Here is a 14679-nt window from a genome sequence, read left to right on the forward strand (position 1 = left end):
GGAAAAGCATCGAGAACATTTGTGACGAAGAAAACTCGAGAATAAATGTAGCATCGAGCACATTAAAGGGAACATTTTCTTCCGGATCGTTGGGTAGATCTACCTCTGGTTGATCAATTTGTTCCACAAACGAATGTGTCATGAGAATCCTCTCAAATCAACCAATGAAAAACGTTCTGCGACTAGATCGTAGTGAAATAAACTTTGGTAACACTCCATGAGTAACTCCAAGCAACTTTCACCTAAGATCGAAATCACAGCAGAAACGTTTCTCGTAAAACCTGCATAAATAACGCTACCTTGACATGTGTATACATATCACAGATTTACAATCTTCGCAAAACCGGTCTCAATTACTTACACGAAAAATCTTTTGTACAATCAAACCAAGTCTTACGAAGAAACTTTTGAAAGTAAACATAACTGGTTTTACGAAGAAGTATATTTTGTATAGCAAACACAAAGCTGTAAAATCTGACTTTGGATGACCAATCTAAAGAGAGACTCTTTGCATTACGATTTAATAGATCTTATATTTTAGCCATGCGGCTCACTGGCTTCTGTGTTTCGTTCCCCTCGGTCACATCCGAGTAGGCACTCGTCCCGCAACTGACTCCGCACTGGTTCTGTATCAAACCTGTTAGGCTACGTCTTCCCCAGACAAAACCGAATCAATTTTCATAAGACTATAGGTAACATTATATGAAACATTCATCGTATAACTGAAACCTAAAGCATAGAATCGTTTTCTATGACTATCAACTATCTTAACACGGATAACCCTGGCAAACTTGGCCTATTAATATCGACAAGCGCTATTTCGCCCTCGGTCAATTACGCCTTCCAGTAAAGGTCCAAACCAGAATTTTCCATCCCCTTTAAGGACGATCATAAACTAACATGACCTTAAATGTTAAAGTACCATGGTCTAATCCTTGACCTACAACATCCTTGGCTATCTGAGTGAACACATCATTCACGCCAAGCCAAACTATTTGAGAAACCATCGCTCCATCACTTAACGGCTAAACGACAATCTACGATTTGTCTAAAAATATCGTCTGACTATTAAGAGAATAATTATCGTATAGCCCACAGTCATAAATCATATGATAAATTCTTTATAACGAAACTTAGTCCTAACAACTAAACGGTTAACGGAAAACCAAAACTTGTCGACAATCGACCAAGTTCGATAAATTCCACAATTCACTTTAAGCCCGCTATGTTTTACCCATAATACGCGGCATGTAAGGAAAACTTCGTAACAAAGCTTCTAGGGCTATACAAAACATCCTCAAAATTGCACGAAATAGATCTCGGAAGGCAAACACTTCACAAAGCACTATGAAGGAAAACGCTTCTTCCCATGGACAAATTTACGCGACCCCTCAATCCTAATTCCTCAATCGCAAATCAAATTATAAGCATCCAAACAGGAACAACAATTTTGGCTGCGTACATCCGTAGACAAACCAGAATGTTTCTCAAACGCAGAGCTAAGACTAAACCCTTGCAATATCGCGAAACATCTTCAAGCCCGCGAAGATTTCAAGCCCGCGAACATTTCAAGCACGAAATGCGGCATACAAAAGAAAAAATAAATCTTCAGCATTGCGAGACGTCGCAGACGCCTGAAGAACCATTTTTCGACAAAATTATCTTCCTCGATAAAGGAACCCTCTTGGAAGACCAAGCATTCATACATACTAACATCTTCTCAAACACGTATTCTTCGCGAAGACTCCAAAATGGTAATATTTACCAATAAGTTTGTTGCTGATCATAACAAACTCTTAACAACTCTTAACGTCCTAAACAAACTTAGCCATCTCGTAGAGATAGCTGTCGTACACCCGACACAAGGGTAATAGCGCTATATAAAAAAATCCAAAATTTTGCTAGGCACTTTCGGGAGACTTAAAAATTGTCCTCGAAGAGATGCTCGATTCCTACCATACAAGTCACGTAAGCCGAGAACATATCGCGGACTTTAAAGCGGGATGGAATCAGATCGAAAACTATACGGGAAACGTAAGTCGAAGTAGTCATCACACCCCCTAAAGCCGTGATAAGACCTAGGTCTTTCCCTAAACCCAGCACACTGGTCTCTAACATCTCTAGGCATAGTATTAAACACCCTGATACGAGATCCCAAAATTTGTCTCTTGGCCAATATTCGAGCGTCTTCAGAAATCCCGCAAGTTTACACACTGCGGAATACTCTCGAAACAGATCATGGATATAGCAGTTCACACAGAGTTAGATTACGAGATGAAAACTTGTAGTCTTCCCTCTACACCCATATAAAATGCCATCTGCAGCAACATGCCTGATAACCTCTACATATAAACTAGACCGTAAAGGTCTCGCTGGAAAACAGGTCGTAAGAACCTTAACTCCAAGACGAATTACGAAAGGCTTGATCCCTTCAACAAGGGTACGTAGACAGCCGTCATAAGGTGCAGCCCCAATCTTATCGCATTCCACTCTTAGAAGAGCGAAAAGACCACTTACCACAGACCTTTTCAACCATTAATTCCGCCTAACTTACCCAACTTGCCAAGCCACTCGCTAGAACATCACGCTAGAAGCTCATGGTTCTAACGAGCTGGGGGGCTAACTGTTGGTGTCAAAATCGGTCACGACGGAATCAATGTTGGGGTCGAAAACGGTTGCGACGAAGTTAATGTCCAAATCTCCGTAAAAATCAGCGTAAACATTTTTTACGAAAGTTATTCTTCGTAAAATGAATCTTCACAAAGAGCCCTGCGGTAAAATCTTGTTCTATTCTCAATTGAATCACTAAATACCGATTGTCCGGAGGCAACGGACACGTATCCAAATCGGCCACGGACAAGCTCAAGTATGGCCATCGGACCACGCACAAGCTAAGCTCGGTCGCTACGTAGCGACCGAGCACATAGCGACCGAGCACGCACACGGCTTGGTCGTTACGTAGCGACCAAACTTTCCCAAAACGTCGATACGACACGAATCCATGCATTCTCATCTACTCTTTAATGCTATCTCCTGTAGGCCATGGCTAAACCATTCTTTTTTTCTCATCACTCGAAGTCATCAGTCAAACTTTATGATAAAAACCGCGGGAAGTTTGTTTTTATCGAAGAAACCGTAATAAAGTTTTCGAGTCAAAGACGGCCCAAAGAGAATTAAAACGCAACTCGAAGCCCACTTACGATTTTTTAACCGAAAACCCATAAGCCTTATGATGGTTTATGCTTGGTTTGTAAGGCAAGATAAATGTCAAGTTTCCGCGGATAAATGTGAAGTTTCCGAAGATAATTACGAAGATCGGGAAAATTGAAATATCTCCATTTTTGAGCTATGACAGCTTAAGGGCAGTAGGGGAAAGTTGCAAACAGACCTAGAAGCAAGTATATTAGGAGTCCTAGGTGAGAGGCAAATGAGGACTTTTCAGAGCAAACTTAGCACTTAGAGCAATTTTAGGCAACTTTCTGTTTTTGTTATTCGAGCTGCGACTCAATTAGGTCTTGTAATCTTAGGGTTTTTGAACTAGGAATCTCGCCGACAGCTCTCGTAGCCCAAGCTCTTACCTTGTTGTAACGCCCAAACGCGGATTCGGAATAAGATCTATTTTGCTATCTTTTCGATTTCTTATTTTTTCTCGTCTTTATTTCGTGTTCTGATTGCTTGGCGTGTGGTTTAGCAGATATCCGGGACCTCTAGGAAGTTAGGGTTTTCCTAACTTTCCTTATTTAATCGGAAATCGAAGTGCGAATTTCGGTTCCCACAGACATAATTGTGTATGTGCTTTCTAACTTGTCTTCAGTGTTTTATCGAGTTAGTTTAGCCTTTTTAGAGTCATTTCAGGTCTGGAGAAAACTGAAGATCTAAAGGAGGAAGCATGAAGAAAGAAGCAAGAATTAGAGATTTTCCCCGAAGAACAATCTAGCAGAGCAGTCTGACGGTCGATCCTACTAGGAGCAGCCAGACGATTGTTCTCGATATTTATGGAAGTTTCCATATCTTTCAAAGATTTACCCTAATTTTTGATTCCCTACTCTGAAGTCTATGGGCGCCTCCATATAAAAGTGGGCTCTATCTATCTTTTATTTTCACGCTAGTGTTGCAAGAGACCTAGACCTATTCTTGAATAATTGCTATTGTAAGGGAGACGGCTCCTCTTCTTGACAGAGAAGATAATCCTGAACCCTATTGATTTATATGCAGTATTATTCAGTTATCATGTCTTGTTCATCTTGTGTTATGGCTGAGTAGTCAGCTAGCTTGTCTAGGGTTCTAGGGTGTTAATCACAAGACTAAACATAAATAAGCAACTCTGTTGTGTCTTCGTTCATCTCAGCTCTTAATGCTAGCTTTAACCTGATCACTTACTGCTAGATCTTAGGTTTAATCCACTCATTAACCGGGTAGTAGTTTGCTTGATATTGAATGAACGAGCCGTGCATCTCTAGTCAGTGAAAGTAGATACTAGAGTGCTTGGTGAACCTATCGGACTTGATCTCTATTACTTGTGATCGATCCTTGATCCAAACGACAGTTTAGGTATCAAGGTCAAAACGCAAAGGGAACAACACCACGACAGTGGGTTGTTCTACTAAGAGTGATCTATGTTCTAGATTGTGTTTTAAGGAGCTTGAATAAATGTTTGGTTGAGCTTGACACCCAATGAGAAACCATAGATCGGCTTATCTCTAATATTGAATTTTATTTATCTGAAATCATTTACTTTACTTGCACGTCACAACGTAATTCAAAACCCCACTTTTAGTTTTAGCTAAGTTGAAAAGAATAAAGTGTAGACTGGTCCTCTGGATTGAATCTCAAATACTACAATTACCACTGTTAACTTGACAGTAGGAAAGGTTCAGTTTTAGTGTATCAAGGTGCTACTACCAAAGACCCGGGATAAGAGATCTAAGAGGAGGAATAGAAAGGAGAAGAAAAAAATGACACAAGGGTTCCTTACCTCACCAGTGACCAGATTTAGAAAGAAGACAAGGAGAGATCTGGACATAGGATTGGAACGGTTCATCGGGGATCTCCAACGGCTTGGCTCCGGATACAGCAAATGACGAGGAGAAAGAGAGATGCAAGAGACAAAAGAGAAGAAAGAGGTCGTCCACGAGAGAACGAGAGAGAAGAGAAAAAGAGAAACCATGACGGCTAGGGTTTTCAAATCTCTCTGGAACTCTGCAGGGCTTCGCTCTAGTTTCTAAATGAAAGAGAAGAAAAGGGGAAGACTCTTTTTTATAGGAAAAGAAGAAGAAACCCTAGGGTTTACTACACAAGCCAGAAAAGAAGCACAAAAGCTAATGGGCTTTAGTCTAAATCAAGTTTACAATTAAAATAAACAAAACCATTCCGGTTTGGAAGAACCGGAATGTGACAATACATATCTTATGATGACCGGCGTAGAACACGATTCTTCCTTAATAACCAAATTCCTTCATGGTTTGCTGGTCTTATAGCTGCAGTATCTACAGCTATACTACCTCACATGTGCGCTCAGCTGAGATGGTATTACATTCTGGTCATCGGTCTCTATGCCTCAGTCTTGGCTTTCAGCAATGCTTATGGAGCTGGTCAGTGCCAGCAGAGTATTTACGTCTGATAAAATGAGTAAAGTGAAGAAAGATCCTTTGAAAGAGCACCCATGGGAAGAATTATATGTGGATAAGTTTTGGATTTTAGTGGGGCATGTAATGCGTAGCGCGGATAAATTGTTTGGAATCTTTGTTGGGCATGTAATGCGTAGCGCGGATAAATTGTTTGAAATCTTTGTTGAGTATCTACGTTGCACAGAAGTTTTATCGGACGTGCGCTTCGAAACTGGAACCGGAATCAGAATCGGAATCGGCATGTAGATGATCTCATGAAAGTTGTTTATTTATTCATTCATTGTTTTATGTCCAACAAATTTAAAATGATTAACATTATTTGTGGTACGTAGCTGTCTCATGATTGCTTTAACTTGTATGAATACAATATTTATTTCTGTTGTTTTTCCAAATCTATTTATCTTTGGATCGTAGACTCTTTTTCCCCATAGACCTAGCTAGGCCTGGGACTTTTATCTGAGATCCGAATTTGATCTGAAATCCGATCCGGATATCCGGATATCCGGAGAGGCCAAATCCGGATCCGGATAGTAAAATGTTAGATCCGTCAAAGCCGAATCCGGATCCGGATATCTTGATTTTTTAGTCCGGATATCCGGATCCGTAAATTTTATTAATAATTATTTCAAAAATAGTAATATCTATATATAAAAACTAATTTTATTTAATAAATTTTCATTTTTATAATACTATATATAAATTTTATATAAATTTTGTAATATTATAAATAGAAATAATTAAAAACATTATTTATCTTTTTTATTTTTAAATTATTGTTAATATTTTATATATATTAATATTATTTTTTATTTATTTTAAGGATCTAAATCCGGATCCGGATATCCACCGGATATTATAATTTTTAGAAGGATATCCGACACCAGGATATCTGCGAACCCCGGATCCGGATAAGGATAATAAAATTACGGATCCACTGGATAAGGATCCGGATCCGGATATCTTAAAATTGCCTGGATATCCGATCCGTCCCAAGCCTAGATAGCTATAATAAATTATATAAATAATGGGTGCGTATACTATTTCTTTTACAAAGTTATATTGTTCCACTAAAAACAGATTTATTTTTGGATCGTAGATTCTTTTTCTCCATAGACCTATAGTAAATTATCTAAATAATGGGTACGTATAAATTTTTTTATTTATAATAACAAAAGCTAAGTGGTGCATATAAAATTTATTTAAGAAATAGCCCAAATTAAAAATGCAACAAAGTAGGAAAAAAAGAAAAATTGGTATATATACCATCAAAAATTAAAGGAAAATTAAATACAAAGTAAAACATATTCACATATTAATAAATAGTTACAAATAAAAATTTAAATTTATATTCCGCGCGTAGCGCGGATAAAAGATATAGTATTAGTAAAATTACATAACCACGTCCAAAACAATAGTGGAGTTTTATTAAAGTGTATTTTATGTCAAGAATTGTTTTATATCGTGTGTCTGTTTGTTTGTGCCTTTTTTCTTAAAAAAAAGATAATAGTTATGTCCTCTTAATGTTTTTTTTTTTATATTATATTTTTATTTATATATCAGTATAACAGTATTGAATTTTTTTGTCATCCAATTTAAACTTTGTTATGGTTGAGTTTCAAATCTTGGCAAAGACACCATATCAGTATTGAAGTATAATTTTATATTTAAGTATTTAAGTAACTTGTTCTTTATAATTATGTTTTAAAGTTAAATCATTATATACATATTAAACAAAAAAAATAAAATAATATTTTATTATTAATTATATAGCATGGGCCTAGATTTAAATGCATTAAAAAGTTGAGGTAAGTTTTGTTTTGTTTGTTTGAAAGGTACAAAACAAAACTGAGGAATAGGCCGCAGAGGAAGCGTACGAGGAAGTGAACTTCAGAGAAAGAGGCATGGTAGAAGAAGAAGAAAGCAGAGAGTAAGACAATGATGGAGGAAGCGGAAGCAAAGCTTAGGGTACAAGTGATAAGGAATGGTACAAGTGATAAGGAATAAAGAGGTAAAGAAATAGCTTCTTTTGCTTTTCATTCTCTTCTCCCTTTTGATGTAACCATTTTGGAATGATACTGACGTTTTTACTGCTGAGGTAGAAAGTCCTGTAAGAGCTCTGTATAGTCTTAATGGCAAATGGCCTATTGCAGCCTTATTTATCAAGTACATTGCAATGAAATACAATCATTGACTGTTATGATTCTAATTTTTTATGAGCCTTCTGAATCTTTTCTTGATTGATAACAAAAGCGCAGGTCCTAGAAGTGGCCATGTCGAGATTATAGCAATGTAAGCTAATAGCCATACCGATTTCCTGCTGTATCTTGAAAGCTGATCCACTCTATTCATTAAAGGACCGATTAAACTGTTATAACCTTGACGAGTGTTGTCTTTATGTAGATGATAACTTGTCTTTCCAATTTGAGCACTATCCTCTTCTTCTGCATTAGCTCTTGTTGTTTCCACTTCACTTGCTGCTGCTGCTGCAACAAGCCCGTCTTCTCCAGTTTCCAGAATATATGGTCCCTGATCAATCGAAGATTCCAATGGTTCCGGGATGATCTGCGTCTGAAAATATAATATAATGAATATCTTGAAAGAGGCTGAGTGTGGATCATGTCATGCTAATGGACTAAAAGTAAATTCCCTTGTACCTTTTGTCTTCGGTCTGCATAAGGGCTGGAGAGAAGCACTTCAAAATATTCTTGCACGGCCCTAACCCACCTATACATAACAGTTTTACACATTTTATCTTCCCTCCTAAGGAGAGAAGTCTTTGTGGATAGAGTGTGAGATAATTACGCAGAATGATTAATTACCACATGCTTGTTGCTGTAATTCCTTCATAATAAGCAAGATGACCACCATGAGTTGTGGTTGCCAGAACTATGTTTTTGTTTCCCCTGCAACAGTTGAGATCTTGGAACATAAGTTTCATTACACATGCAACAGAAATACACAACCAAGAAACTCATCAATTTTCTCCTAGAATGCCCAATGCCGTTCGCTTACTAATTTAGCCACACTGACGGAACAGAGAAACTCTGTTTTTTTCAGAATTCACCAACTCAATTTGGCAACGGTAATCTTGTCAAATCTTATCCAAGAGCCAAACCAAATCTGAATAACTTCTAGGGCCCAAAAACCAATCCCCCAAATACTATGATACCTTCACATGCAGTTAATTAAAGTCCATTGTACTAATTGTTCCCTCTTAACTATTTTCTGAATGAATCCTTTAAAAGACTTATCAGTGACCCTAAGTGAAGAAGAACCAGAGGAATGATGCCTATTAATAGTGATGACAGAGTAAAAGCAAATAGATTCTTACCTACATTCGTCCCAGGGAATAGCTTCCCTAGTACAAACTGGATCATCCAAAGCACTGATGCAAAGGAGCGGAACACCGACATTTCCCACAAACTGCGCACTGCTCGAATGTCTATAGTATGCATCAGTTGTCTGCAAGAAAGATTGGATGTTCTACTGGTTTAGTGGAAGGAGAGGATATATAAACAAAGGATACCTAGAAATATGCAACGAAAACTGTACCTCGAATTTGGCTACAAGTCTGGTGGCGTAGTTGTCAAACTCTCGAACCGAACGTGACTAAAAACAACAAGACACAAAAAGGAACGAATCTTTTAAGTCAATTAACTTGATTAGGTCATATAAATCAAATATCAAATAATCTACCTTCTTAATGCCTTCCCAATCGGCTATCCGAGAAATGATGGAGTGGTGCCTGCGGGTACAACCATGTGCAATGAACATAAAGACAAGACTAAAGAGAGATGAAGGTAGGTACAAGACAAGAATATTTAGACATACAGTTGTGCATAGCCTTGTAGACCAACAGTAAGAACTCTGTCATAGAGTTTTTGCACGAGTTTACGGTTGATGAATCGATCACATATCTGCAGAAAATATTAATTTTAAACAGTAAGGCATGGTAGAGCAAGAATTCGTAGAGTGGAGGAATATTACAAGACAAAATTTATATATAAGAATGAACCCAAAAATAGAAAGTGAAATGAAGAGAAACATCAACAAAAGCGAGTAGGTAAAGAAACCCAACCATGTTTTTCAGAAGTACTAAAGTGACCCAATGATAATGATTTGAAACGGAAATAATATTCGTGAAATAAAGAGAGACGTTATTTCAGTATCACACAATGTCAGTTACTGACCAAAAGATCCCAAGGAGAGCACACAGCAGTAGCTCCAACAAGAGGTGTATCAGTGCCATCTTCCCCAAGATATTTTACCTGGATGAGGTTGCAATTAAAAGAGTAAGGATACCCAAACGTTAAGCCAATAAGAACAAACAATGGTCGTTGCAAGACAAAGGATATAGAGAGGCAAAATACCAGGACGTTGGCACCGATGCTTGTTCCAACAGCAAACAAAGGAGCCTCTGGGAACTGAGAATGTATGTGATCAATTACTTTCCGAAGATCTTCTGTCCATCCAGCATTGTAGACGCAGTCAGACTGATTAATGATTCGAAGATTCAGTCAGTCAATCATATGTTTCCCAATCCACAAGCATAATTAAAACCGTTTAATAATGTAAAGCCATATGACATGTTTCTTCCACCATGTTTAATACGAACTTGATTGCAAGATTGTTGGTCACATAGAGAAAGAGTATGATCATGAATATCATGAGGAACTTGTGAATCGAGTTAATTAATACCCATAACCACAAATATTACCTAGATACAAGAAAAAGAAGAATCAAAATAAATACAAAGAAACTCACAGTTAAAGAAATGCCTCCAAGACCACGGTGGTTGCTCACAACAACATTCCATCCTTCCTTTGCCAGTCTAAAGGCAAGATGTTTAATATACTATGAAAAAGGAATAAAAAAAAAGGTTTCAAGTAAGCAAAAGCAACCCATTAAGGAAGAATGTAGAGAGGAAAGGTAAAACAAGAATACAGCAGCAGTAGAATCACTAGTGAGGCCTGGAACCACAATAGCAATTGGAGTCCTATCATTTCCTGGAGTTGAGCCGTTGACCACTTGAGATATGCCTTCCACGACTGTGCATGATAAAAAAAATTACTTCAGGCAGAAAGAGCTAAGAGGGAATCAAAATCTCGAAACAGCACAATGTACCATCAGAATGCATTAACCAGTCCAAAGCAATAGTGCCACCATCTGTTGCTTGAAAGAGATTTCTGACACAACACAGGGAAAAAAATGTAATAAGGAACACATTAACAAGATGTGAACAAGCAAAAGCGCTCACCGCTTATAGCAGAAAGGAGGTGAGTTTCCGAAAAGGCTAAGAAAGGCCGTTTGAAGATGAGGGCTTGAAAGCCAGATGGTAGGAAAGTAGCTGCAAAATCGAAATGTACATAAGAAAGAGGCGTTTCTTTCTTTCCTTTTGAAGATTGGATAAAGACGAAGATTACCGTCCGTGAAGGAGGCGACACTTGGAGACGATAAACTGGCACAAGTCGGAGTTGGGATTGAAGGTGAGCGAAATAGGATCTGATCTGGGGAAATGAATCTCGAGGAACAAGTAGAGGAAGAGTAAGATTGCCAAGAAGAGGAAGAAGAGATAGTGAAAGAATGGGATGAGACAGAGAGATTTGAAGAGGATGAGGTAAGGAGAGACCAATTCCTCCTCTGTGATTGTACAGTTCATTGTGGGAATCAAAAGCGATACTTTTTCTTTCGTATGTTGCAGAAAAGTGGGATATCTGATTATTACACCCAATAAGTTAGTGTGTGGAGGAGACGAACGACTTTTGTTTGAACTTTGCGGATCATTTTTCCATATGGCTCTCAAATGAGCAAAATTTTCTAATATAGACACTAATCTTAGTTGGTCCTCATGACATTTTTTTTTGTTACAACCCAAAATAATCTATATGGCTTTTCAGCATTTCACAATCACTCGAAAGGCCATATAGATTATTTTAGATAGGAAAGAAAGCAGGAAGAACAGCTCTTAGATGTCGCTTAGACAAAGCTATTGGAAATAAAAACTCGCATGAGAAATTTTCTCATTCTTCTGTAAACTATATGAGACTATGGGGATCATCGTCCGGTCCTAGCAGACATTCTTACTAAACCACAGAAGAAATGGAAAAAACCAAATTTGACAAATGGTGGCTGGATAATGAGGAATTGCGGCAAGTCATTCTTGATGGATGGAAATCTCCGGATCTTCCTTTGGACGCAAATATATGGAACTTATTTCGAGTTACCGTAGAGCTCTAAGCCAGTGGAGAAGAGAGCACAATTTGAATACATGAAAACTAGTGGAAAAACGCAAAGAGAAGGTGGAGGAACTGTACTCGAATGATGATGCTACGATGGAGGAGATAGTAGCATTTGTGAAAGAATTATCTAATGCTCTTAAGGTAGAGGAGATGTTCTCGAAGCAAAAAAGTCTATTCTTTTGGATGAGAGAAGGAGATAGGAATACAAAAGTTTTTCATGCTTTGATGAAACAAAGGATTAGTAGCCATTGCTACTACTTATTTTAGACAAATCTTCGAGTCCTCTAACCCATAAGATATAGATGATGCGTTATCTGAGGTATCCACGACGAATACTGAGTCAAATAACAAAGACCTTACAGCTCCGGTCACTGAATGAAAGGTCAAATTACCACTTTTTGCTATACATCCAGAGAAGATTTACCAAAAATTCTGGGATATTGCAAATGAGAATTTAACTCTTATGGTTAATCAATTCCTTATTGATGGGTCGATGGCAAGTGGTCTGAATGATGCAAATATCTGTCTAATCCCGAAGACAACTAAGCCTAATGTGATGTCTCAGTTTCGGCCCATTAGCTTTTGAAATGTAAGCTACAAAATAATCTGTAAGGTCTTATGCCAGAGATTAAAGAAAGTCTTACCTGGCAAAATTTCAGAAACCCAGTGTACCTTTGTTGCTGGAAGACAGTTTCAGACAATATTATGATTGCCCATGAAATGTTTCATGCTCTTAGAACTAAACCAAGCTGACGTAATAAAAGGATGGCCATTAAGACATATATGAGTAAAGCATATGATAGGATGGAGTGGTCGTTCATCGAAACAGTCATGCAAAAAATGGGAATTTCAGAAACTTGGATTATTTGGATATTACGATGTATCACCTTGGTTACATGCATGGTGCTTATGAATGGGCAACCCATGGAGAATATTGTTCCAGAAAAAGGTTTACGTCAAGGAGATCATTTGTCCCCTTTCATCTTTATTCTATGCACGGAAGCGCTCGTTAGCCTTCTTAATCATGTAGAGAACAAAGGGAAGATAACGGGGATGCGTGTTACATGCTCATGTACCTCGGTATCTCAACTTTTCTTTCCTGTTGATAACCTTTTTTTCTTGTAAGGCGGAGTGTAACGACCCGCTCCTGGAGTATTTTTAAATTTGAAGGAAATAAATCGTGAGAGGTTTTATTCTACGAGGAGAGTGCTTTTCTAAGTGTGGAAACACTTGTAATTGTGAATTTTGGGTATAAGAACATATCTTGACTATGTGTCGGATCCTAAGCGAGCCCATGGAATAAATTCGGAACTGGCGGAGCGATGATAAACTGATCATGGAATGTTCAGAGCATACGTAAGGCAAGATCAAGACTGCAAAACCAATTAAGAAATGTTCGGCTGTTGGACAATAAGTAAGGAAAGTTTGACTAGCCATCATTGCGGGATAATACAAAAGTAAGGTCAGATCTGCGGAGTCAGCTAATGAAAGAATCGAAAATATCAAGTCGAGCCATTGATGGTGATGTTTGACCAAGCCAAATAAGGAAATTGGCATTAAGTGACCGGCTTGGTGAGGAAGTCTTTGACCAAGACAAATAAGGAAATCACACGAAATGTCCCGCTTGGTCAAAAAGTCCAGAAACTAGTATAAAAACAGACCTATAGCTCTCATTTCAAGACAACCAAGAAAACTAGATTTAGAGAGAAGTCAGAGCAAGAACGAGTTTGTAGAGAGAGAAGTTTGAGAAGAGGGATCAAACGAGGAGGAGCTAAAGAGTTCTTCACCAGGAAACACAAGGAAGTTTAAAGTCTTCGAATCCTAGAGATTCAGCCAAGGTGAGGGCGTGATTCGTGGCAACTTAATAACTTGTATTTTTATTATAGTTTGTTTGTTAGAATGATAATTATGCGTTAGAGGAATCATTTATGGGAAGTTCGTTCTTTGTCCTTCGAGGTGGTTCTTAAGGATCGAAGAATGTTCATGCATTCATAGGATAATTGCATACTAGATTGCGTGAAATGATGTCATGTTTAATTGAGATGTTTATGTGAAATATGTTGTTTTGATTCAACCATAATTAGAATGTTAGGTTGGAAATGTTATAGAAACCTATTGAGAATTGAAGTAATTTATGGAAAGTAGAGGATTAGATGAATATTATTTAATTAAGTAAAGTATGTTTTTTTTTTCCTTCGGGCCGTGTATGTTGGCTTCGGACGCAGGTTTGGCTACGGCCGCAGGTTTGGCTATAGAAACATGTTTGGCTACGGCCGCAGGTTGATGGACCTTTGGGTCGAAATGTTAGGAAATGTTAAAGTAAAGTAATGATAGAACCGGATGTTAGGTTGTTCGTTTTGGATGCATGAAAATGGATAAGTAATAGGAAAAATGGCTAAGTAAAAAATAATGGAAATGAATTGCTAGGTTGATAGAATTGAAATGCTAGGTTGTTAGAATGGAACATTGAATTTTATTGTTTGATTATTGAGTTCCATGTGGGCGGTTTTGAGCATCCTCACTGAGTAATTTTGTAGACTCATACCTCCTTTTGCGGATGCAGGTAAGGTTGATTAACTGGACCGAAGCGCGAGGCTATAAAGACCATCAGGAAAGAGTGTTTTAACTTGGGGTAATGTTTTAAGAGTTTTGATCAAACCGTCTTATTGTAACAGTATGGATTTCAGTAATTGATTTCGGATTTTGTTGACCAGGTTATAGTATTTATTTGTATTCTTCCTTTGAAAATTGGTCAAAACTTTACTTAGAATATTCAACGTGTTTTTCAAATATTTCCGGGTCGGGTGTTTTAA

The 14679-nt window shown here is 37.8% G+C and overlaps 1 protein-coding gene across 1 annotated transcript; it reads right to left on the reverse strand.

Annotated features, from left to right (window-relative positions):
- Positions 1 to 7753: 7753 nt before the first annotated feature.
- Positions 7754 to 11418, reverse strand: LOC106313453 (phospholipase ABHD3). The gene is made up of 14 exons (XM_013751257.1): positions 11051 to 11418; positions 10885 to 10974; positions 10752 to 10813; positions 10572 to 10675; positions 10392 to 10481; positions 9998 to 10120; positions 9818 to 9895; positions 9459 to 9544; positions 9324 to 9372; positions 9180 to 9236; positions 8959 to 9089; positions 8447 to 8530; positions 8282 to 8351; positions 7754 to 8195 (listed from the first exon to the last, which is right to left on the reverse strand). The coding sequence occupies exons 1-14, from the start codon at positions 11284 to 11286 to the stop codon at positions 7830 to 7832; spliced, it is 1626 nt and encodes a 541-aa protein (XP_013606711.1). The 5' UTR covers positions 11287 to 11418; the 3' UTR covers positions 7754 to 7829.
- Positions 11419 to 14679: the final 3261 nt, after the last annotated feature.

The sequence above is a fragment of the Brassica oleracea genome, chromosome C9 (assembly GCF_000695525.1).
Source record: "Brassica oleracea var. oleracea cultivar TO1000 chromosome C9, BOL, whole genome shotgun sequence".
Taxonomy (NCBI): Eukaryota; Viridiplantae; Streptophyta; class Magnoliopsida; order Brassicales; family Brassicaceae; genus Brassica; species Brassica oleracea.